The sequence below is a fragment of the Oncorhynchus mykiss genome, chromosome 13 (genome assembly GCF_013265735.2).
Source record: "Oncorhynchus mykiss isolate Arlee chromosome 13, USDA_OmykA_1.1, whole genome shotgun sequence".
Classification (NCBI taxonomy): Eukaryota; Metazoa; Chordata; class Actinopteri; order Salmoniformes; family Salmonidae; genus Oncorhynchus; species Oncorhynchus mykiss.
Genome location: NC_048577.1, coordinates 57744990 through 57769237, shown reverse-complemented (window position 1 = coordinate 57769237; position 24248 = coordinate 57744990). Strand labels below are relative to the sequence as shown.

Here is a 24248-nt window from a genome sequence, read left to right as displayed (position 1 = left end):
TTTGTGTGTGTACAAGACATAACTACTGCAAAACAACCAACAAAAATTGGTCACAGTTCTTGCAGCTATGTTGGTTGCTGGGCCTGTACTTAGTCACTGGTAAGCTTTGAGGTGACTCCTATGGTAAGTACACCTACAGTTCATCCCTTGGCAGTGGTACTGTAGATTGCTTTATCACTGATCCCAACCGAGTCTCGCAGAGCATTCACAGTCAGCCCACTGACACACCTACACCTGTATCAGATCACAGCAAAATCCCAGTCTATTTGAAAAGCTCAATATTCAATCATGAGGCATCAAAGCCAAAGGGACTGCATAATACTAAGACATGCTATCGATGGAAGGAAAGTAGTGTAGAAACCAACCCCAAAAAATTGGGCAACAACAAATTCAATCCCTTTTAGAAAACGTTTCACTGAAATAGTTAAACTTGTTATTACAAAGCCTAAAGTATATTCGACCTTTCAGCAGCCTTATCAAATCTAAAAATGTCAAGCAGACAACCTAAGGAAATGAACAACAATGACAAATGGTTTGATGAAGAATGCAAAAACCTAAGAAAGAAATTAAGAAACCTATCCAACCAAAAACATAGACCCATGTATTTCACTGTTTCCCACGCCAATAAATCCCTTTACATTAAATGTGTGAGAGAGAGCAGGAGAGAGAGAACAGAATCCATGTTAAACTACTCATTTTCATTCAGTGTTCATATACAGCGTTGTTGTTTTAGACAACTAAATTCACTGATCACTCATCTGCAATATAATAATTATGTCACTTTCACTTAACCTTATTGCTCTAAAAGAGCTTGCTACACTAGGTCTAGGCCTACACAATAATAAGGTTGCATGCTTGCAGACCAGGTGACATTGAGGTCGCATTGTCTAACTTAATGTTTCATTTTATTTCAACATATATGATCAAATAAAACGGCGATCAAACTGAGATACAGTGTTACTACCAAATCACTAGTGGGTTGACATTAGAATAATCAAATTTCTATCCCGGATTTGGGATCCGCCTCCGTTGTTTAATTTCATGTTCAAACTGGACATGGGTTTCTCACAGATGTGAAGAAGTGCTTTGTATCGACAAATGATGTGGTACTACCACTTTAAAACATATTGGGAGTTGTCTGCCAATCAGCGCGAATGAGGGGGAGGGAAGAAAGCGGGTGGGTAGCAACAGTTGCCCCGGTGAGGACGAAGCGCCATAGCCACGGTAGCCCTGGCGACAAGAACCCAGCAACGAGAATCAACAACAACAGCCTGAATCCTTGAAAAAAATAAAAACAAAAATACCGGTGGGAAATTCACTTGGAATCAGAGGTGAAACTCTAAACATATTAGATAGTTTACGTGTGCTTCTAACATTTCAAATGAAACATTATGTTGGATGCTGCTGTTTTTCTTTGCCTGTTTCAGTAGCCATTTATAGCAAACTGGTTGCCAACGTCTCTAGCTAGCTAACTTGCTTGTTGGCTCATCAATAGTGTCTCTTGAAACGCGGTGTCTGAGTACATTATGCCTGACATGACGCTTTAATACCCAGGCCGTTGTTATGGCGATGTCAAATGCACGATATGGGTACAAAATGGCGGGTGTTGTAGATACGCGAGACAAGCTAACGACCGTTAGCTAGCTCTGCTGTTGACATGCAGCTTGCTGACCAGCTCGAAGCTAATGTTAGCTAGCCAGGCTACGTGGAAAACCACAGTGGCATCTGTCAAATAATGTTCAAACTTTACCCATCTTATCAGCTTTAACGCAAAATGTCCTTCTGCCTGGCTGAGACAGAGGTTGACTCGTTAACCAACGTTAGCTAGCTAGTTGCTGCTAGCCAATCTCACTGCGAGCTGATAGTAGTAGCCTGGATAAAACAAATTAAAAAGCTAACTAAAGATGCATTGTAATTTGGTAAATAAGAAGAAATAGCCGGCCAGAGGTTTTAGTTCTCAAGCCAGTACGAGGGCAAGAAAGGTGGCACTGGGAAGTGAAGTCAAGCAAGCAATGTGAAGAGGGGCGTGTCAGTGAGGGGCGCGACTGACTATATTATGCAGATGTCAGTTACAGTGACAAGGACCTTGAAACATGGGGGGGCATTTGCGTTAGTAACTCATTCACTTGGATAGCTAAACTGAATTTTGTCCAGTAATGTATATCTTCGTCTCATTTTGGCAACCGCAAAGGTCATATATAGTTATTTGCTGAGTATTGGCTACTCAATAAAACCCATACTATTGAATAGGCTAAAAAGGGGTGAAATGGTAGTATTCTTGAAAACATTTTGCTTCACATCTGTAAACCTGCTATACTGTTATAAATTCCACAGAGCAGTGTCTCTTCTGTATATGAGAGAGTGCGAGGGAGAGAAGGGTTTGGAGAAATAGACATGTCAAAGCTAGAGGCTGGATATTCTATTCTAAAAGAGTGGCCTAAATTCTGTAGTTCGTCCAGACACCATGTTATTACCCCTTTAATAACCATGTAAATTACAAGTGAACTAAAAGTAAAAACAACACCAATGCTTTACGCAGTGTCAATAGACAAGCAGAATGGAGACTGGCTTCCCCACTTTACTCATGTTGCAGTCCCGTGAAGATCAGTTGGTGTGTTCGATTCCCACGAGGGACCAGTACAAAAAAAGCATTAAAATGAATGCACTCACTACTGTAAGGCGCTCTGGATATGAGTGTCTGCTAAATCACAAAAATGTCAATGTAAAAAGCCTTCTGGCCTGTAGCAGCAGCAGTCACATTAGAGATGACTGATCACATTACAGGTAACGGGACACCAAATGCATGCCTTTCTTTCCCTTCAAGCCTTCTCCTTCCCCACACCTCTTCTCTAGCTGTACCACTAACAGTCTTTGGAGGGGAAATCTCAGTCATAAGTGAATTGACTCATTAGGCCCAGACAGAATATGTGTAAAGAAGCAGAAGTTCCCCATGTGTATAGCAATTTCAATTATGGAATTAATTAGAGGCAGTGCTACAATACATTAATTACGGTGGTATAATTGTTTAAAATGTTTGTAAACTGTGTTTAAACTTCTCTGTCTGTATTCGGTCTCTAAATGTTTTCAATCACGAGCAGCACCATATCAACAAGTACAATTCAGAGTATGTGCAAATGCACATGGCGAATAAAGTTGATTCTGATTCTGAGACAGCGGTAAAAAGCCAGGTGCTGAAAAGAAACCTCTCCTGCTGGGTTCCATCTGGCCTCACTGACTCAATCATTATCACGTTAAGGAACAGTCTGGATGATGATGATGATAGGGCCCCATCAAAGATAAAGCAACAATTTAACAATTACTATCTATAGCTACACTGAACAAAAATATATACACAACATGTAAAGTGTTGGTCCCATATTTCTTGAGTTGAAATAAAAGATCCCAGAAATTTTCCATACACACAAAAAGCTTATTTCTCTCACCTTGTGCTGGGGACAATGAAAGGCCACCCTAAAATGGGCAGTTGTATCACACAACACAATGCCACAGATGTCTCATGTTTTGAGGGAGCGTGCAATTGGCATGCTGACTGCAGGAATGTCCACCAGAGCTGTTGCCAGAGAATTTAATGTTCATTTTTCTACCATAAGCTTATGAAACTGTGGGTTTGCACAACTGAAGAGTTTCTGCACAAACTGTCAGAAACAGTCTCGGGGAAGCTCATCTGCTTGCTCGTCATCCTCACCAGGGTCTTGACCTGACTGCAGTTCGACTTCGTAACCGACATGGGAAAATTCTCACCTTCGATGGCTACTGGCACGCTGGAGAAGTGTTCTCTTCATGGATGAATCCCGGTTTCAACTGTACTGGGCAGATGGCAGACTGCGTGTATGGCATTGTGTGAGCGAGCGGTTTGCTGATGTCAAAGTTATGAACAGAGTGTCCCATAGTGGGGGTGGGGTTATGCTATGGACAGGCATAAGCTACGGACAACGAACACAATTGCATTTTATCAATGCCAATTTGAATGCACAGATATAATGTGAAGAGATCCTGAGGCCCATTGTCGTGCCATTCATCCGCTGCCATCATGTTTCAGCATGATAATGCACAGCTCCATGTCACAAGGATCTGTACACAATTCCTGGAAGCTGAAAATGTCCCAGTGCTTCCATGACCTGCATACTCTCCAGGCATGTCACCCATTGAGCATGTTTGGGATGCTCTGGGTTGATGTGTACTACAGTGTGTTCCAGTTCCCGCCAATACCCAGCAACTTCACACAGCCATTGAAGAGGAGTAGGACAACATTCCACTGGCCACAATCAACAGCCTGATCAACTCTATACGAAGGAGGCGTCTCAATGCATGAAGCAAATGGTGGTCACACCAGATACTGACTGGTTTTCTGATCCACGCCCCTACCTTTTAAAAAATAGGTATCTGTGACCAACGAATGCATATCTGTATTCCCAGCCATGTGAAATCCATAGGGCCTGGTGAATTTATTTCAATTGACTGATTTCCTTATATGAATTGTAACTCAGTAAAATCTTTGAAAGGGTTTTATGTTGCTTTTATATTTTTTATTCATTGTAGATTAGCCTGGTCCCCAATCTGTTTGTGCTCTTGCCAACAACATTGCTGTCATTGTCAAGCCAAACACAAGAATTCTGTCAGGAATTGGCAAGAGAGCAGAAAAAGACTGGCACCCAGGCTTCAGCTAGATCTCTCAGCTAACAAGATTTTATTTTATTTTTCACATATTCAGTGTCTGAGTCCCAGTTCTCGTGATGGCCACGACAGGCTACGTTGGGGAGTTGCAGCCCGTGACGACCCAGCCCCAAGGGGCAGCGAGTGGGAGTGTGACGGTGGCGGGACAGTCCTCAGCATCCGCTGCCCCACACACCGTGGTAGCTCCTACGCAGCAGTTCCTGGCTCAGCTTCAGACCACAGTGGGGGCTCCTGCAGCCGCAGCAGGACACACCACACCCCCTGCACAAGCCACTCCCACAGCGGCACAGAAGACAGCAGGTATTGTTTCTGCCAGTATAATTTTTCATTTGATTGTAATACATTTATTAATTGCGATGTATAAATAAATATTTATATTGTTTCATTGATACATTTATGTACTTTTATGGCATTTTGAGTCATGTCTTATAGGTAAGCATCCATTCAGATGCTTATGACAATGTGTATCATGCAATAAATTAACCCTAGTGTCTGTATCAGTTGTCCAGGTGGCGCCCACACCGGCTCCTCCCCCCCAGACCCAGTATGTGACGGCTGAGATCCAGGGTTCCTCATCACAGGCCAACAACGCCCAGAACGCCCCCCAGTACATCGTAGTCACCGTCACAGGTGAGCCGTGCTCAGCATCACATCACATGCTACTGACTGTAGACTTAATTTATCTGAAGTCATGACCGACACTAGTCTGGTCCCAGATCTGTTTGACAACTCCTATGGTGATTGTCACGCAGACCATAAGAGTTGGCAAGAAAGCACAAACACCTGGGACCAGGCTACATTATTGCGGCATTTCATTCAGAAACCTGACAATTTGTATTTATTTAATTTGATTGACCCGTTATTTAACTAGGCAAGTCAGTGAAGAACAAGTTATTATGTACAATGATGGCCTACCAAAAGGCCTTCTGCGGAAATGGGGGCTGGGATTAAAAATACAATTAAAGCACAAAACATGGTGCAAACATTATTTTAGCTTAGAATAGGTATGATATGCTTTACAGAGATTATACATTATAAAACTAAAGATAAATTAGAATCAGATTACGTTGGTGTCACGTTCTTAGATGGGCCTGAGAGAGAGGAAGTAACAAGTCTCATAGCTTCCTGTTCAAGCTCTGTTCTTGATCTTAAGAGAGCCGTTCTGATTCACAGTTTCTACCAAATGAATCTAAAAACCTGCAATGAGGGGAATGTCTCTGATTGCTGTGAACTCTGTCCCTGTGCTCTTGCTTATCATGAAGAGGTTGTGTACTGTAATATGTGGGTGTTGTGGCTCTGAGAGAAGTCACAATTTCATATTAACAGGTCTTATTCTCTCTCTCTGTTTTTCTCTCTCCATTTCTCTCCCTTTCTGTCTCTCTTTCCCTTTCTCTCTCTCTCTCCCTTTCTCTCTCTCTCTCTTTCCCTTTCTCTCTCTCTCCCTTTCTCTCTCTCTCTATCCCCCCTCTCTCACTCTCTCTCTCTCTCTCTCTTTCCCTTTCTCTCTCTCTCCCTTTCTCTCTCTCTCTCTATCCTCCCTCTCTCGCTCTCTCCCTTTCTCTCTTTCTCTCTCTTTCTCTCCCTTTCTATTTCACTCTCTCTACACAGAGGGCTCTCTCCATTCAAGTGACTCTGTGTCTGACTCGAGCCCTCCTCCAGCTGTGGTACAGCAGACTGGGGTTCCCACACAGGTGGTGCAGCAGGTGCAAGCAGCACAGCAGGTAGAGGTCCCTTCCCCTCTCTCATTCACACCTGGGTCATGTTCATTAGGCACCAAACAGAAGAAAACAGATTAAAACAGAGAGGTGACTATCTGAACTTTTTTCTCTTTCATGCCCTAATGAACATGATCCTGGTAGACACATGATATTGCAACAATTGCAACTTGAAACCACACAGAAAAAAAACGGTTTATTATTTGCAACTCATCATAAGACTTGGTGAAGCCAAAATAGTGCTGACATAAAGTATTTATGCATCCCTTCGGTATTTGGTTTCCAGCATTGGTGCACTATTATGTGGAAAATGAGAAGTGATAGTCTCAGCAGTTATGGGTTTTACGATAACAACCTCTGAACAAACCAAGAATTGAGGAAAAACTATCGAAACTAGCATTTGCTGTTCCCCGAGAGAACTTGGCCGGAAATAGCTCAAAATACTTACTAGTCTCTCAAGCCTACGGTGTCTAACTGCTCTCAGATGGCAAAACAGTATCTCAGATGTTTTATTGTCCCACACTGGATGGGTGCAGTGAAATGTGTTGTTTTACAGGGTCAGCCATAGTAGTACGCTGTGAAACATGTGTTGGACAAGTCAGGACATGGGAAGCATGAGGAAAAATGTTCAGTTCTCGTCACACCCAGTTTGAGCTGATGTAACAGGGCTATTATCTTAGCTACCAGACGCTATTGTCTTAGCTACACACTGTGTGAATCTATCTGTGTTGTGTTTTCTGTCCTTAGAGGTCAGTGGTGCAGGCAACGTCCCAGATCACAGCCAAGACTGAACAGGGTATCACCACCCAGCTGAGTGTCACCAACCTGCAGCCTGTCCACCTCACTCAGGAGGTAAGACACACACACACACACACACACACACACACACGCACACTCTCTCTCAAAAATGCATAACACACATGTACAAGACATAAACGGAACACCACACATAACACATAAATATACACACACACATAACCATCCTTTGAGCTAAAGATAGTATATATAATTCAACAACCACACGCTGTATTGCATTGTATTATGTATTCATTTGGTCCTGCTGAGCCAGATAAACATCACAACATTTCCCTCCTGGTTGGTTGGTTCCAGAGTTCGCATAGCAAACAGAGAGAGAGGGATGAGACAGACGTAGGGAGAGACCGAGAGGTAGAGGAGGAGTGGACAACAGCAGAGCAGAGCAGGACAGACGCACAGTACTTTGCATGGGTGCCGTCAGACAGACACCCAGACATGCAGACAGACGGACACAGCCTCCAGGAGTACCCCTCCTACTTCCCCCTCTCCCTCCCCCTGACCTTCCCTCCCTTCGCCTTGTCCCTGTCGGTGCTCTCGCTGGGCTGGGAGGGGATGGAGATGGGAGGCTACCCCACGGTCACCACAGCCCAAGGACAGCCACTCCTGTTTGACGCAGCCTCTGCCCTCAGAGTAGGTCAATTAGGTGGAATTTCTGCCTTAGTCTCCCACTACTAAGTGCAGTTTTAACTTAAAGATGCACTATGCAGAAATTGCTCCGCCATTTCCGGGCTCCCGAGTGGCGCAGCGGTCTAAGGCACTGCATCTCAGAGGCATCACTACAGTCCCTGGTTCGAATCCAGGCTGTATCACATCCAGCTGTGATTGAGGGTCCCATAGGGCGCTGCACAACTGGCCCAGCGTCGTCCGGGGTAGGCCGTCATTGTAAATAGGATTTTTTTCTAAAGTGACTTGCCTAGTTAAATAAAAGTTAAATAAAAAATAGCTTGCGTGATTTCAGTTTATGTGACAAAACAAGCAGGTATTAGTGTGGAGAATCATTGTACCATCTAAACCGCTGTGAAATGTTTTTTACATAACCAGAAATATGGTATTTTCAGCTGTTTGAAGCTGGTGTACAAAACCTAGTAAAAGACACAAAAACGAAAATTATGAACAGGAAGCAGAGAAATACATAGAACAGATCTACCACTTCTGAGACTTGTTTTCAGTGAGAATGACAGATCCATAACACACACATGTGAATGGAATCGGGTCGCCCCAAAATGACTTATTGCAGCTTTAAATGGAAGTTAGGTGTCCTAGAGAGGCTGTCAGTGGGTAACAGAGTGGAGTGTGATTAAGGCAGAGACAACACAGTAGGTAGGGAAGAGCAATGTGAAGGGTAAGGGGAGCAGCCTGCAAGTCAAGGTCATTTTCCCATTGAAGTGAATGAGCCCGTGATTGATGTGGTATGCCTCATGATTGACTACGGTTGAAATATTTGGACACACTTCAAAGGAAATTGGAGGAGGGGGAGTAGATTAGTGTTTTGACCGACTCTGTGTGTGTACTCATGCCTGCCTGCGTGTGTGTGTGTGTGTGTGTGTGTGTCCCAGGTGCAGCAGCAGCTCCAGCAGGTGCCAGTGCAGCATGTGTACACCAATCAGGTGCAGTATGTTGAAGGGGGAGACAACAACTACACCGCCAGCACAATGTAAGCTCTCCTCTACTCTCTCTGAACACTGTCTATGGTGATATAATGCTATGCCACTATGCTTATATAGTTTGTTAACTGTTGCTAACTAGCTAGCTTGATCACCTCAACTTCTAAAACTAGACAGTGGAGTAAGCCAGACAGCACAGACAGATCTGGGACTGCTATTTTTGTGATGCAGTGGTTCATCTTTCAAGACAACAGTTATACTGCTGAATTTGAAAATCACTGTCCTTCTCTCCTCCCCTGCTCCCTTCATTCCTCCCTCTTCCCACCTCCTCCCTCACTCCAGTCGTTCAGGCAGCTTCACCTACACAGACACCCCTCTGTACACTCAGACCACCACCGCCCCTTACTACGAAGCCCCTCCCACTTCTGGCTCACAGGTCCCCACCACCGGCACACCCCTGACCGTCTCCGTGACAACGGGCTCCACCGGTGGTGTGTCTATGTACGTGGCTGGCACAGGCCAGATTGTGGCCAATCCGGCGGCCGCCTCTGGGGGTGGGGCAACGGTGGTGGCGACAGGGGGAACAGCCAATGGGACTGGGGAAGGGGCGGGGGCTAATGGAAGCGGGGGCAGCTATGTGATCCAGGGGGGGTACATGCTGAGTGGCAACAGTCAGGGGGGCTACTCCACCCACAACGCCCGCTCCTCTCCTGCCACCGTCAGTACAACAGAGGGCGAGGAGGGTAGTGGCGTACCGTCGGCAGACAAAAAGGTATGAGACAGAGACGCCAATCTCAATACTATTCTCTCACACACACCTTTCAGTGTTCTACTAGTCTCAGTACTATTCTCTCACACACACCTTTCAGTGTTCTACTAGTCTCAGTACTATTCTCTCACACACACCTTTCAGTGTTCTACTAGTCTCAGTACTAGACTGTAGGAGGGACATGGCTGTTCTACTAGTCTCAGTACTAGACTGTAGGAGGGACATGGCTGTTCTACTAGTCTCAGTACTAGACTGTAGGAGGGACATGGCTGTTCTACTGGTCTCAGTACTAGACTGTAGGAGGGACATGGCTGTTCTAGTCTCAGTACTAGACTGTAGGAGGGACATGGCTGTTCTACTAGTCTCAGTACTAGACTGTAGGAGGGACATGGCTGTTCTACTAGTCTCAGTACTAGACTGTAGGAGGGACATGGCTGTTCTAGTCTCAGTACTAGACTGTAGGAGGGACAGGGCTGTTCTACTAGTCTCAGTACTAGACTGTAGGAGGGACATGGCTGTTCTACTAGTCTCAGTACTAGACTGTAGGAGGGACATGGCTGTTCTACTAGTCTCAGTACTAGACTGTAGGAGGGACATGGCTGTTCTACTGGTCTCAGTACTAGACTGTAGGAGGGACATGGCTGTTCTCCTAGTCTCAGTACTAGACTGTAGGAGGGACATGGCTGTTCTAGTCTCAGTACTAGACTGTAGGAGGGACATGGCTGTTCTACTAGTCTCAGTACTAGACTGTAGGAGAGACATGGCTGTTCTACTAGTCTCAGTACTAGACTGTAGGAGGGACATGGCTGTTCTACTAGTCTTAGTACTAGACTGTAGGAGGGACATGGCTGTTCTACTAGTCTCAGTACTAGACTGTAGGAGGGACATGGCTGTTCTACTAGTCTCAGTACTAGACTGTAGGAGGGACATGGCTGTTCTACTAGTCTCAGTAATAGACTAGGAGGGACATGGCTGTTCTACTAGTCTCAGTACTAGACTGTAGGAGGGACATGGCTGTTCTACTAGTCTCAGTACTAGACTGTAGGAGGGACATGGCTGTTCTAGTCTCAGTACTAGACTGTAGGAGGGACATGGCTTCATCATGTTATATTGTTATATCGTTGTCCCTGCACTACAGCCCCTCCCAAGCTTACTTCTGCCCCCCCTCATGTCTCTATTATAATGAATGATTGATAATATAAAACGCTCAGAAACCAAACCGATCAGTCGTGTGTGTTTGTTGACTAACCCATCCATTTTTCCCTTCTCTCTGTGTGTCCCTCTCTGCCAGGTGCAGTGGCTGCTAGATAACTATGAGACAGCTGAAGGGGTCAGTCTGCCTCGCTCCACCCTCTACTGCCACTACCTGCTGCACTGCCAGGAGCAGAAGCTGGAGCCCGTCAACGCTGCCTCCTTTGGGAAGCTGATCAGATCCGTGTTCATGGGGCTACGCACGCGCCGCCTGGGCACCCGGTGAGACGGGTTATATCATACAGACACACACACGCAGCCTGGGCACCCGGTGAGACGGGTTATATCATACAGACACGCACACGCCGCCTGGGCACCCGGTGAGACGGGTTATATCATACAGACACGCACACGCCGCCTGGGCACCCGGTGAGACGGGTTATATCATACAGACACGCACGCGCCGCCTGGGCACCCGGTGAGACGGGTTATATCATACAGACACGCACACGCCCCAAAGGTTAGGCTGAATCAGAGGCTGAATTGTGTATGTGTTCCAGGGGGAACTCCAAGTACCACTATTACGGCCTGAGGATCAAGGCCTGCTCCTCTCTGATCAGACTGATGGAGGACCAGCAGCACCTGGCCATGAGACAGCAGCCCTTCTCTCAGAAACAGAGGTGGGCTATCAGCCTCTGTCTCTCTCTGCGTCTCTCTGTCTCTCTCTGTGTCTCTCTGTCTCTCTCTCTCTGCGTCTCTGCCTCTCTCTCTCTGCGTCTCTCTGTCTCACTCTCTCTGTCTCTCTCTCTCTGCGTCTCTCTGTCTCTCTCTGCATCTCTCTGTCTCTCTCTGCGTCTCTCTGTCTCTCTCTCTGCGTCTCTGCCTCTCTCTCTGCGTCTCTCTGTCTCACTCTCTCTGTCTCTCTCTCTCTTTGCGTCTCTGCCTCTCTCTCTCTGCGTCTCTCTCTCTTCTCCTCTTTCACTCTCACAGTGCCTCAAACACTGTCTCCTTCTAGCACTCTAACAGTTGCTCTCTTTCCTACCCTCTCATTCTTTCTCTCTGTCTCTCACTCTCTGTCTCTCTCACTCTCTGTCTCTCTTTCCTACCCTATCTCACTCTCTCTCTCTTTCCTCCCCTCTCTCACTCTCTCTCTTTCATACCCTCTCATTCTTTCTCTCTCTCTCTCTCTCTCACTCTCTGTCTCTCTCTCTCTGTCTCTCTTTCCCCCCTCTCTCACTCTCTGTCTCTCTTTCCTACCCTCTCTCACTCTCTGTCTCTCTTTCCTACCCTATCTCACTCTCTCTCTCTTTCCTCCCCTCTCTCTCTCTGTCTCTCTTTCCTACCCTCTCATTCTTTCTCTCTGTCTCTCTGTCTCTCTCACTCTCTGTCTCTCTCTCTCTCTCTTTCCCCCCTCTCTCACTCTCTGTCTCTCTTTCCTACCCTCTCTCACTCTCTGTCTCTCTTTCCTACCCTCTCACTCTCTGTCTCTCTTTCCTACCCTATCTCACTCTCTCTCTCTCTTTCCTCCCCTCTCTCTCTCTGTCTCTCTTTCCTACCCTCTCACTCTCTGTCTCTCTTTCCTACCCTCTCACTCTCTGTCTCTCTTTCCTACCCTATCTCACTCTCTCTCTCTTTCCTCCCCTCTCTCTCTCTGTCTCTCTTTCCCCCCTCTCTCTCTCTCTGTCTCTCTTTCCCCCCTCTCTCACTCTCTGTCTCTCTTTCCTCCCCTCTCACTCTCTCTGTCTCCCTTTCTCTCATTTCATTTCTGTATTTCTGTCCTTATTCCTAGAACTTATTGTGCCATTTTGTTGTATCTCTCTCATTGAAGCCTCCCTGCTGTATAAAGGATCTTCATTATTTTCATCATGAACCCCTCCTCCCTAGGTTGAAGCCGGTGCAGAAGGTGGAGGGGATGACCAATGGCATGGCGGCAGGCTCGGGCCAACAGCAGCAGCAGCAGGGGGCGGGGCTCTCTGACATCAGCGCCCAAGTGCAGCAGTACCAGCAGTTCCTGGGTGAGAGGGTGGGGGGTGTCAGGTCTGTCAACACTAGGGGGAATTGGGGTAACACCTTATTGTACCATCTTGGTGTTTACAGTATATGGTACCAATAAGGACTGGAGTCAATGAGTAGCTACTTCACTTAGTGTTTATATGACCACCAAAGAAACAGAAGAGTGTTTAAAATGTACCTACTATGTAATAACATTTGACCATATTTTACCAAGTACAGTAGAGAAATACAAAGACACAAATCTCAGAGTTATAGACTGACTGATTAACGGAATGGACAATATCGAACCGAGACATTTATTAAACACTAACAAATGAACTTCAGTAGGTTACAGACAGTGATAAAACAGGTCAGACATTTACAGTATCTGGCTTGTGTAAATACACAATTAATATTGTCTTCCGTCCCCATGCAGACGCGTCTCGGACCCTCCCAGAGTTCCCTGACCTTGACCTGCAGGGGAAGGCCCTACCGGAGGGCATAGAACTGGAGCACATCAAGAGCTTCCAGCTGCTGTATCGGGAACACTGTGAGGTGCCTGTCTGTATGTCACACTGGTTGTTTATATGTACAGCATGTTACTGTCTGTCTGTCTACCCCTGTCTGTCTGTACAGAGGCCTACCTCTGTCTGTCTGTACAGAGGCCTACCTCTGTCTGTCTGTACAGAGGCCTACCCCTGTCTGTCTGTACAGAGGCCTACCCCTGTCTGTCTGTACAGAGGTCTACCCCTTTCTGTCTGTACAGAGACCTACCCCTGTCTGTCTGTACAGAGACCTACCCCTGTCTGTCTGTACAGACACCTACCCCTTTCTGTCTGTACAGAGGCCTACCCCTGCCTGTCTGTACAGAGGCCTACCCCTGTCTGTCTGTCTGTCTGTCTGTCTGTCTACCCCTGTCTGTCTGTACAGAGGCCTACCCCTGCCTGTCTGTACAGAGGCCTACCCCTGTCTGTCTGTCTGTCTACCCCTGTCTGTCTGTACAGAGACCTCCCCCTGTCTGTCTGTACAGAGACCTACCCCTTTCTGTCTGTACAGAGACCTCCCCCTTTCTGTCTGTACAGACACCTACCCCTGTCTGTCTGTACAGAGACCTACCCCTGTCTGTCTGTACAGAGACCTACCCCTTTCTGTCTGTACAGAGGCCTCCCCCTGTCTGTCTGTACAGAGACCTCCCCCTTTTTGTCTGTACAGACACCTACCCCTGTCTGTCTGTACAGAGACCTACCCCTGTCTGTCTGTACAGAGACCTACCCCTTTCTGTCTGTACAGACACCTTCCCCTTTCTGTCTGTACAGAGACCTCCCCCTTTTTGTCTGTACAGACACCTACCCCTTTCTGTCTTTACAGAGACCTACCCCTGTCTGTCTGCACAGAGGCCTCCCCCTGTCTGTCTGTACAGAGGCCCCCCCCTGTCTGTCTGTACAGAGACCTACCCCTGTCTGTCTGTACAGAGACCTACCCCTGTCTGTCTGTACAGAGACCTACCCCTGTCTGTCTGTACAGAGACCTACCCCTTTCTGTCTGGACAGAGACCTACCCCTGTCTGTCTGTACAGAGACCTACCCCGGTGTATGTGTCATTGTTCATTCATCAGTTCTTGTATAGTCCTGTTATGTACATGTCATCTGTACATCTCACTGTTGTTTCTGTCGGTCCAGCTGTCCTGTGCATCCTTTGCATAAAGTGAGGAGCTAAGCTAGTTGATACTGATGGTGCTGGTGTTCCCTCTTTGTTTCCAGGCTATTCTGGACGTGACGATCAACCTGCAGTTCACCCTGGTGGAGACCCTGTGGAAGACCTTCTGGAGGTTTGAAGAGAGCCAGAGTGGAGACACTGGCACACTGGCTGTGTACGTCTTGTCCTGGGACTTCAATATGCTACTAAAGCAACTGTCTTTCTTTTTTTTGGAATATCATGTCATTTTTTTCAAGAATCCTGTGTCATTTTCTAACGTATCTGTATTGTTGTAACAGACATGATGAGTCTGAGAAGCGCCTGCCTAAGGACTGTCTAGTGATCCTGTGTAAGTACGACCCTGTGCTCCGCTGGAGCCGCGACTGTGACAACACCCTGTACCAGGGCCTGGTGGAGATCCTCATCCCCGATGTGCTGCGGCCCATCCCCAGTGAGTTAGAACGTACTACACAACACCACATAATACTGATACAACTACAGAGCAGTATAGAGAGCCTTCAGAAAGTTTTCAAACCTCTTGACCGAATTTTAAAATGGATTACATTGAGATTGTCACTGGCCTAGACACAATAGCCCATAATGTCAACGTGAACTTATGTATTTAGACATTTTTATAAATGAAAATCTGGAATGTCTTGGGTCAATAAGTATTCAACCCCTTTGTTATTGCAAGCCTAAATAAGTTCAGGAGTAAAAATGTACTTAACAAGTCACATAAGTTGCATGGACTCTGTGTGAAACACGATGTTTGAATGACTACCTCCTCTCTGTACCCCACACATACAATTATATGTAAGGTGCCTCAGTCGAGCAGTGAATTTCAAGCACAGATTCAACCATAAAGACCTGGGAGGTTTTCCAGTGCCTCACAAAGAAGGATGAATATCCCTTTGAGCTGAAGGTATTAATTACACTTTGGATGGTGTATCAAGAAGCCGCTCAGGGATTTCACCATGAGGCCAATGGTGACTTTAAAACAGTTACAGAGTTTAATGGCTGTGATAGGAGAAAACTGAGGATGGATCAACAACATTGTAGTTATTCCACAATACTAACCTAAATGACAGAGTGAAAAGAAATAAGCCTGTACAGAATAAAAATATTACAAAACATGCACTAAAGTAATACTGCAAACAAATGTGGCAAAGCAATTCACTTTTTGTCCTGAATAGAAAGTGTTATGTTTGGGGCAAATCCAATACAACACATTACTGATTACCACTCGCCATATTTCCAAGCATAGTGGTGTCTGCATAATGTTATGGGTATGCTTGTAATCATTAAGTACTGGGGAGTTTTTCAGGATAAAAAAAGAAACAGAATGGTGCTAAACACAGTCAGAATCCTAGAGGGAAACCTGGTTCAGTCTGCTTTCCAACAGACACTGAGAGTTGAATTCACCTTTCAGCAGGACAATAACCTAAAACACAAGGCCAAATCTACACTGGAGTTGCTTACCAAGAAGACAGTGAATGTTCCTGAGTGGCCGAGTTACAGTTTTGACTTACTGTAAATCTGCTTGACAATCTGTGGCAAGACCTGAAAATGGTTGTCTAGCAATGATCAACAACCAATTTGGCAGAACTTGATGAATTTGGAAATGAATAATTGGCAAATGTTGCACAATCAATGTGTGGACAGCTCTTAGAGACTTACCTAGAAAGACTGACAGTTGTAATCACTGACAAAGGGGATTCTAACATGTATTGACTCAGGGGGTTGAATACTTATCTAATCAAGATATATTAGTGTTTTTATTTATTTATTTTTACAAATGTTGGAATTTTTCTTCCACTTTGACATTACATAGTATTTTGTGAAGATCGTTGATGGAAAATGACAATTAAATCTATTTTAATCCCACTTTTTACACTACATGTTGTGAATACTTTCTGAAGGCACCTTATAATACTACATAGCACAACATTACACTATACTCAGCGACCTTTTACGCTACTGCTACTCTCTGTTCATCATATATGCATAGTCACTTCAACCATATCTACATGTACATACTACCTCAATCAGCCTGACTAACCGCTGTCTGTATGTAGCCTCACTACTTCTATAGCCTCGCTACTTTTATAGCCTCGCTACTTTTATAGCCTCGCTACTTTTATAGCCTCGCTACTTTTATAGCCTCGCTACTTTTATAGCCTCGCTACTGTTATAGCCTCGCTACTTTTATAGCCTCACTACTGTTATAGCCTCGCTACTTTTATAGCCTCGCTACTTTTATAGCCTCACTACTGTTATAGCCTCGCTACTTTTATAGCCTCGCTACTTTTATAGCCTCGCTACTGTTATAGCCTCGCTACTGTTATAGCCTCGCTACTGTTATAGCCTCGCTACTTTTATAGCCTCGCTACTGTTATAGCCTCGCTACTGTTATAGCCTCGCTACTGTTATAGCCTCGCTACTTTTATAGCCTCGCTACTTTTATAGCCTCGCTACTTTTATAGCCTCGCTACTGTTATAGCCTCGCTACTGTTATAGCCTCACTACTTCTATAGCCTCGCTACTGTTATAGCCTCGCTACTTTTATAGCCTCGCTACTTTTATAGCCTCGCTACTGTTATAGCCTCGCTACTGTTATAGCCTCGCTACTGTTATAGCCTCGCTACTTTTATAGCCTCGCTACTTTTATAGCCTCGCTACTTTTATAGCCTCGCTACTTTTATAGCCTCGCTACTTTTATAGCCTCACTACTTTTATAGCCTCACTACTTTTATAGCCTCACTACTTTTATAGCCTCACTACTTTTATAGCCTCACTACTTTTATAGCCTCACTACTTTTATAGCCTCGCTACTTTTATAGCCTCACTACTTTTATAGCCTCACTACTTTTATAGCCTGTCTTTTTTTTTACTGTTATTTTATTTCTTTACTTACCTATTGTTCTCATAATACCTTTTTTGCACTATTGGTTAGAGCCTGTAAGTAGGCATTTCACTGTAAGGTCTACTACACCTGCTGTATTCGGCGCACGTGACAAGTAAACTTTGATTTTATTTTATTTTATTTCAGTACACAAGACATAGCGTTATACTGCACTACATTATACTATGTGACATGACAGAGCTGTAATACAGCCTGTGTGTAGCTGGTGTAGAGGAGTCCGGTGCAGGACAGCAGATATGAGTAATAAACAAATTTACTCTAGATTCCACAAATACAACACAAAATATTCGAGGCCACATTAACGGACCGTATTACAAAACAAACAATTACTCACAAACAAACATGGGGGAACAGAGGGTTAAATAATGAACAAGTAATTGGGGAATTAAAACCAGGTGTGTAAGACAAAGACAAAACAAATGGAAAATAAAATGTGGATCGGCGATGGCTAGAAGGCCGGTGACGTCGACCGCCGCTCGAACAAGGAGAGGGACCGACTTCGGCGGAAGTCGTGACAATAGCACTATATTACACTAATTATCTACATAACATGACATAGGCCTGGTGGAGATTCTACATAACACAATAAAACACAGGTTGTTTGAGTTCAAGGACATTCTGTTCACCACCACATAGGAGAGCACATTTAGTTCAGCCCTGTGTCAACCCCTCTCCCTCTCCTGTCCACAGGTGCCTTAACTCAAGCCATCCGCAACTTTGCCAAGAGTCTGGAGAGTTGGTTGACCAACGCTATGATGAACATCCCAGAAGAGATGGTCCGCATTAAGGTGTGTGTCTGCTTTCATGTGTGTTGGGCAGCATGTGTTGGTTTCTGCGGTGTGTGTGTGTTCTTGGTGAGGTCTTGTCACGCTCTCTTTTCTCACTTCCTCCTCTCATCCTCCAGGTAACGTCAGCCAGTTCGTTTGCCCAGACGCTGCGCAGGTACACCTCTCTGAACCACTTGGCCCAGGCAGCCAGGGCCGTGCTACAGAACACAGCTCAGATAAACCAGATGCTCAGCGACCTCAACCGCGTGGACTTCGCCAATGTTCAGGTCCGTCTGACCTAAGACCTGTGGTTACAGTGTATAGTAACAGTCAGACACTGTCCAGACCATAGACGTGTCATTATATTCATATGATGCAGACCAGCACTGATGGTGATCCCTGTAGTGTTTGTTTGGTAGATGTAGTATAATGTCCTAAAGCTCTGTGTGTTGCTGTTGTTGTTGTCGTACTGACATAACACAGGTGGCCTATGTTACCTTGTCATTCAACTACTATATTTTGTAATTGTGAAGTGACAAAAATATAAGAGGCATGATACTGACGACTCTCTCTCTTTCTCTCCCCTTCCTCCCCTCTTTCTTTCTCTCTCTCACCCCCTCCTCTGTCTCTTTTCCTCTTCCCCTCCTCTCTCTCTCCATACAGGAGCAGGCGTCGTGGGTGTGTCGCTGTGAGGACCGTGTGGTGCAGCAGTTGGAGCAGGACTTCAAGCTGACCCTGCAGCAGCAGAACTCTCTGGAGCAGTGGGCTGCCTGGCTGGACGGGGTGGTCTCCCAGGTCCTAAAGCCCTACCAAGCCAGCGCCGCCTTCCCCAAAGCAGCCAAGCTCTTCCTGCTCAAGTGGTCCTTCTACAGGTGAGAATGGGATTAGTCCCATCTATTCCCACGACTGCTAAATACGGTTGAACATTTCCGGTAATTTCACACATTTTCAACTAGAATCAAATAGGAATAGGCAGGGAGGGAATCCTCCAACTGGGAAATTTGGGGAAGGTCTTAACATTTTACAACACTACTGCTCAGAGACATTTTTTTCCTGGTTAGTCAGGAAATCCAGATTTGTTTATCCATGCCAAACCAAACTCTTCCTCCTCCTCCTCTCCATCCAGTTCCATGGTGATTAGAGACCTGACTCTGCGTAGTGCTGCCAGCTTCGGATCCTTCCACCTGATCAGACTGCTGTATGATGAGTACATGTACTACCTGATAGAACACAGAGTGGCCCAGGCTAAAGGAGAGACACCCATCGCTGTCATGGGAGAGGTACACACACACATACACACATTTACACACACACTCACAGTGGCCTTAGCCAAAAAAAGCTAATGTGCTGTTGATATTAGTTACCATTGTTTAGTTGTTACCATTCAATTGTTACTGACTCATTTCCTATGTCTCTCAGTTCGCCAGTCTTGGCAGGAGTTTGAACCCACTGGATCCAGACAAAGGTAACTACCATCCATGTTGTTTGATACAAAGCACATGGCAGCCAGACATAAAGCTACTTATTGAGGATTGCCCAATCCCAGATCAATCCCTACCCCTTACGCATTTGTGGAGATCTGAGAGCATAGGGGGTAGGGGTTAGGGGTTAGGGACTCATTTGGGATTGGGCAATCTATTCCTATAACCATGGTTTCTGATATTAACCTTCATCCCACTTGTGTCTGTCTTCCAGAAGAGGAAGAGGAGGAGGAAGAGGAGAGCGATGATGAGTGTCAGGAGCTGTCTCTGCCCTCTGACGGGGCGGGCCTGGGGGAGGAGTCTCTGGAGCCGCCTACCAAGCTGGCCAGAACCGACCAGAGAGTACTCTTCACCACGGGGCAGGACTGAACACACACACTGATACACACATGCACAAACACACTTCCATTCACAGACTGACTTACACAAATACTCACACATAACTGCATTGATTGATAAACATTTGTATACACACATACACCAAGATACCCTTGTATACACTAATATGTACACTAGAGGTTGACATTCATTCCTGTTCTGTCTTGTCCTGTAAAAAAATGTTTCCTGTAATGCCCGGATCCTGCAGCGTTTCTATAACCCCGGAACTTTCCTGTCCCATTCTGATAAATATCACTCCCGTCCCATGCAGATTTTTACACACAGAAATCATTTATTCCGTTACGCCTCGATCACACCAATAGCGTCATTGCATTTTGGTACACCAGATGTACATTCATTTCCACTGGAACACTGTGTTTGCCTTGCAGCATTTCGTTGCAGAGGCAGTTGCAGTGCGTTCTGTGTGGTGGAAACGTTGGATTTATCAAACGTATGCATCAGACTGTATGTGAAGACGTTCTGTGTGGTGGAAACGTTGGATTTATAGAACGTATACATCAGACTGTATGTGAAGACGTTCTGTGTGGTGGAAACGTTGGATTTATCAAACGTATGCATCAGACTGTATGTGAAGACGTTCTGTGTGGTGGAAACGTTGGATTTATAGAACGTATACATCAGACTGTATGTGAAGACGTTCTGTGTGGGGGATACGTTGGATTTATAGAACGTATACATCAGACTGTATGTGAAGACGTTCTATGTGGGGGATACGTTGGATTTATAGAACGTATACATCAGACTGTATGTGAAGACGTTCTGTGTGGTGGAAACGTTGGATTTATAGAACGTATACATCAGACTGTATGTGAAGACGTTCTGTGTGGGGGAAACGTTGGATTTATAGAACGTATACATCAGACTGTATGTGAAGACGTTCTGTGTGGTGGAAACGTTGGATTTATAGAACGTATGCATCAGACTGTATGTGAAGACGTTCTGTGTGGTGGAAACGTTGGATTTATAGAACGTATACATCAGACTGTATGTGAAGACGTTCTGTGTGGGGGAAACGTTGGATTTATAGAACGTATACATCAGACTGTATGTGAAGACGTTCTGTGTGGTGGAAACGTTGGATTTATAGAACGATTACATCAGACTGAATGTGAAGACGTTCTGTGTGGGGGATACGTTGGATTTATAGAACGTATACATCAGACTGTATGTGAAGACGTTCTGTGTGGTGGAAACGTTGGATTTATAGAACGTATGCATCAGACTGTATGTGAAGACGTTCTGTGTGGGGGATACGTTGGATTTATAGAACGTATACATCAGACTGTATGTGAAGACGTTCTGTGTGGTGGAAACGTTGGATTTATCCAACGATTACATCAGACTGTATGTGAAGACGGCCTGACAGAAATGGTAGCAGAAGGTGAAGGTTGAACTGTTGTTGAACACATCCAGATGATGCTGCGTACCATTTTGCGTAATGACGCTATCATGTGATCGGGGCGTAGAGTAGTGACTGGCTCCAACTGAAGCGAGGTGTGAGAGTGAGCTGGAAGGAAGGAAATTATCATTAGATTTAGATTTTTTTCATTAAGTGAACGATATTAGGCCTACACAGTTTATTTTAATTAAATGCTCCACACATTACCATCCTGTGGATTGTCGATCCTGTGCTGTCCTGAACATGACTCTAGAACTTCCCATTCCTGACAGACCTGTTCCCATGTCAACCTCTGATGTACAGTTTCTACACACATTTGAGTGTAGATATTGTACACACACACACACATGTTCATACACTCAATAAACATTTCTGCATTCTCTACACATAGATGCTGACCCAACAGTACACAGACACACACAGACACAGTCCCAATAAGGTCTGTATGGCACAAGTCTGCTGTAAGCACAGATACCACACATGCATGGATGGGCACACAATCACCGGTCCGGCATTGCTGCACAAAGGACACAGGGTGAACTTACACACACACACACACACCCGACCCATGGAGTGAAGAGTGTTTGTTGTCACTTGAATGGATCTGTGTATTGAACAAGGACCTGCCATGTTTCTCTGTATTGGTGTCACTGGCTGACAACAGGGCAGCACAATGTACATGCCAACCTAAACTACCCTCCAACAACTGTCTGCTGTACCAAGGTGGTCCTGAAGATGTGACGGTTAACAGTTTGTCCTCCCTTACCCAACCCTTCTGTATAGGGAGGAACGGAGGGAGGAAGAGGAAATGGCTGCTTACGATTCTGCAGTTCTAAATTGTTCATTTAGCTCTCACTCTCATGTCAATCAAAGCCCAAGAGCCAGTCAGAAGGAGATGGGGCATGTGGGTGACAGCAGATAGACTGTAAAGAGAGTTGTTGTGTGTGTTTTTGATGCCCGTGGGGTGTGTGTGTTTTTTGATGCTCGTGGTGTGTGCGTGTGTGTGTGTGTGTGCTGGGGTCCTACTGCTGTGCTGTATTTTTAGGGTGCGATTGAACATGCGTGGATTTATCTGATTGTGTGTGTCTTGTAACGTGTGTCTGGTTGTACGATTGTTGAGTCTGTGCTTCAGAAGAAGTGTTGACTGTATATTTGGTGGATATTTTCAAAGGCATTCAAAATCATTTTGGGTGAATGTTTTTATTGGTTCTTTTTAATTTGATTTGTTCCTTTCCTGAAAAAGAGTGTCATGGTTTTGGGGGTTCCTGTTACAACCACTCACACACGCACACAAAATATAAAACCCTGGTTTAAAGGTGTTTCCATGTCAACCCCACAGATGTGGAACAGTAGTCCCACCATTTCTCTCCACTGCAGCATCCATCTGCCTCTGCTGCTGAATGTGCAGTTCTGTACAGAGAGATCTGTTCAATATATATTCCTGTTTGTGTTTTCAAGTGCTTCATTGCCATCTGTTTTATTGGTTTCTGTTGAGACCTTTGTGGCCTCTTGTCGTCCACACGTCATTGCGCCAGCCTTATTTTTTATGTTTGTTTATCTTTTTCATTTCTGCACCAGACATTTCTGATTTCAAATAATTACTTTGTTTACATATTCCAAGAAGGACTGTGCTGGACTGAGTTAAAATGCGATAATATAATTATATATATGTGTGTCACTCTATTTCCTTTTCATTGTCACAAAGTGAACCTTTCTTGTCTGGTGATGTGGTGTCAATCTGTCACACACTAAGTATATTTTGTGTGTATGTGTATTTACTGAGAGTCGTTATTGAGTGTGAGTATGTATGTTTGATTTCAGTTCTCCTCAAATGAGCTCTCCATACATACACGCGCCAAGGGTCCTGCTTCGTTTGCACAGTCACAGTCAATGACTGTCCTTTTATATGGTGAGATGTCAGTAGCCTGATCCCAAATATGTTTGTACTATCTTGCCAACTCTTGGTTTGACAATGACCATATAAGTTGGCGAGACAGCACAAACTGATCAGGTACCAGGCTAGAATATAACAGTTCTGCCTATTTATCACAGACAGTCTCCACTTGGAGATCCCTATAGATCTCTTTCATGTACAGTACTGTATATCTGTGTCTGATGGAATCACAGCACACAGGTGTAAGGTATTCTGAGGAAAACCCTTACAGTCGGTGCCATTGTTGTATGGGTTTAGCATGGTCCCAGATCTGTTTGTGCTGTCTTATAGAAGTTGGAATGACAGCACAAGCAGATCTGGGGTCAGGCTCGATGTGAAACGAGACAGGGGAATCAGACACCCTATCTTCCTCTACATCTCTCATTCTGTCTCACTCGTTTCCTTCCTGCTAAAGTTTTTCTGCTGTTGTTTTGTTGTTGAAGCCATTTTCATAGAACATTGTCCACCACGATCAGTTCGGTTGTTGAACATGTATTGTATGAACATTTCATTGCATTTAAGTGTCCCAAGAATGTTTTCAAAGGCAGCAATGCATATCTTGAGCACGCAGCGAGGACCTCTAAACCAGCATGTTTAACACTCTGGGGCGTCTGCTACTACCACAGCTGATGATATATCCTCCCATGTCCTGCGGATCTCCCGATACGATGGCCATTCTTTTCCAGACAACATTTTTTGTCATTTTTATAGAGTTCAGTTTCTTACTTCTAAAAACGGTATTGTGTGGCAGTGTTTTATGAATTTGGTCAAATACACGTATGACTGTGCCTTTGGGAGGTTGTGGAATGCACTTCAAATGTTTTTAATTTTAAAGATATAAAATAAATTAAGAATTTTTTAAGTTGTCA

General features: G+C 45.0%; 1 protein-coding gene across 2 annotated transcripts; it reads left to right on the top strand.

Moving 5' to 3' along the window:
• Positions 1–1164: 1164 nt before the first annotated feature.
• Positions 1165–24248, top strand: rfx1a (regulatory factor X, 1a (influences HLA class II expression)). Of its 2 annotated transcripts, none has more exons than XM_036941671.1 (19): positions 1165–1331; positions 4733–4995; positions 5197–5325; positions 6304–6416; positions 7158–7262; positions 8783–8880; positions 9173–9602; positions 10897–11072; positions 11351–11470; positions 12675–12805; positions 13219–13337; positions 14543–14652; positions 14777–14928; positions 18091–18188; positions 18305–18454; positions 18831–19039; positions 19294–19447; positions 19587–19632; positions 19863–24248. In XM_036941671.1, the coding sequence occupies exons 2-19, from the start codon at positions 4755–4757 to the stop codon at positions 20015–20017; spliced, it is 2736 nt and encodes a 911-aa protein (XP_036797566.1). In that variant the 5' UTR covers positions 1165–1331; positions 4733–4754; the 3' UTR covers positions 20018–24248. The 2 variants fall into 2 exon arrangements, with proteins under 2 accessions (XP_036797566.1, XP_036797565.1); XM_036941670.1 differs by having other exon boundaries at positions 10891–11072.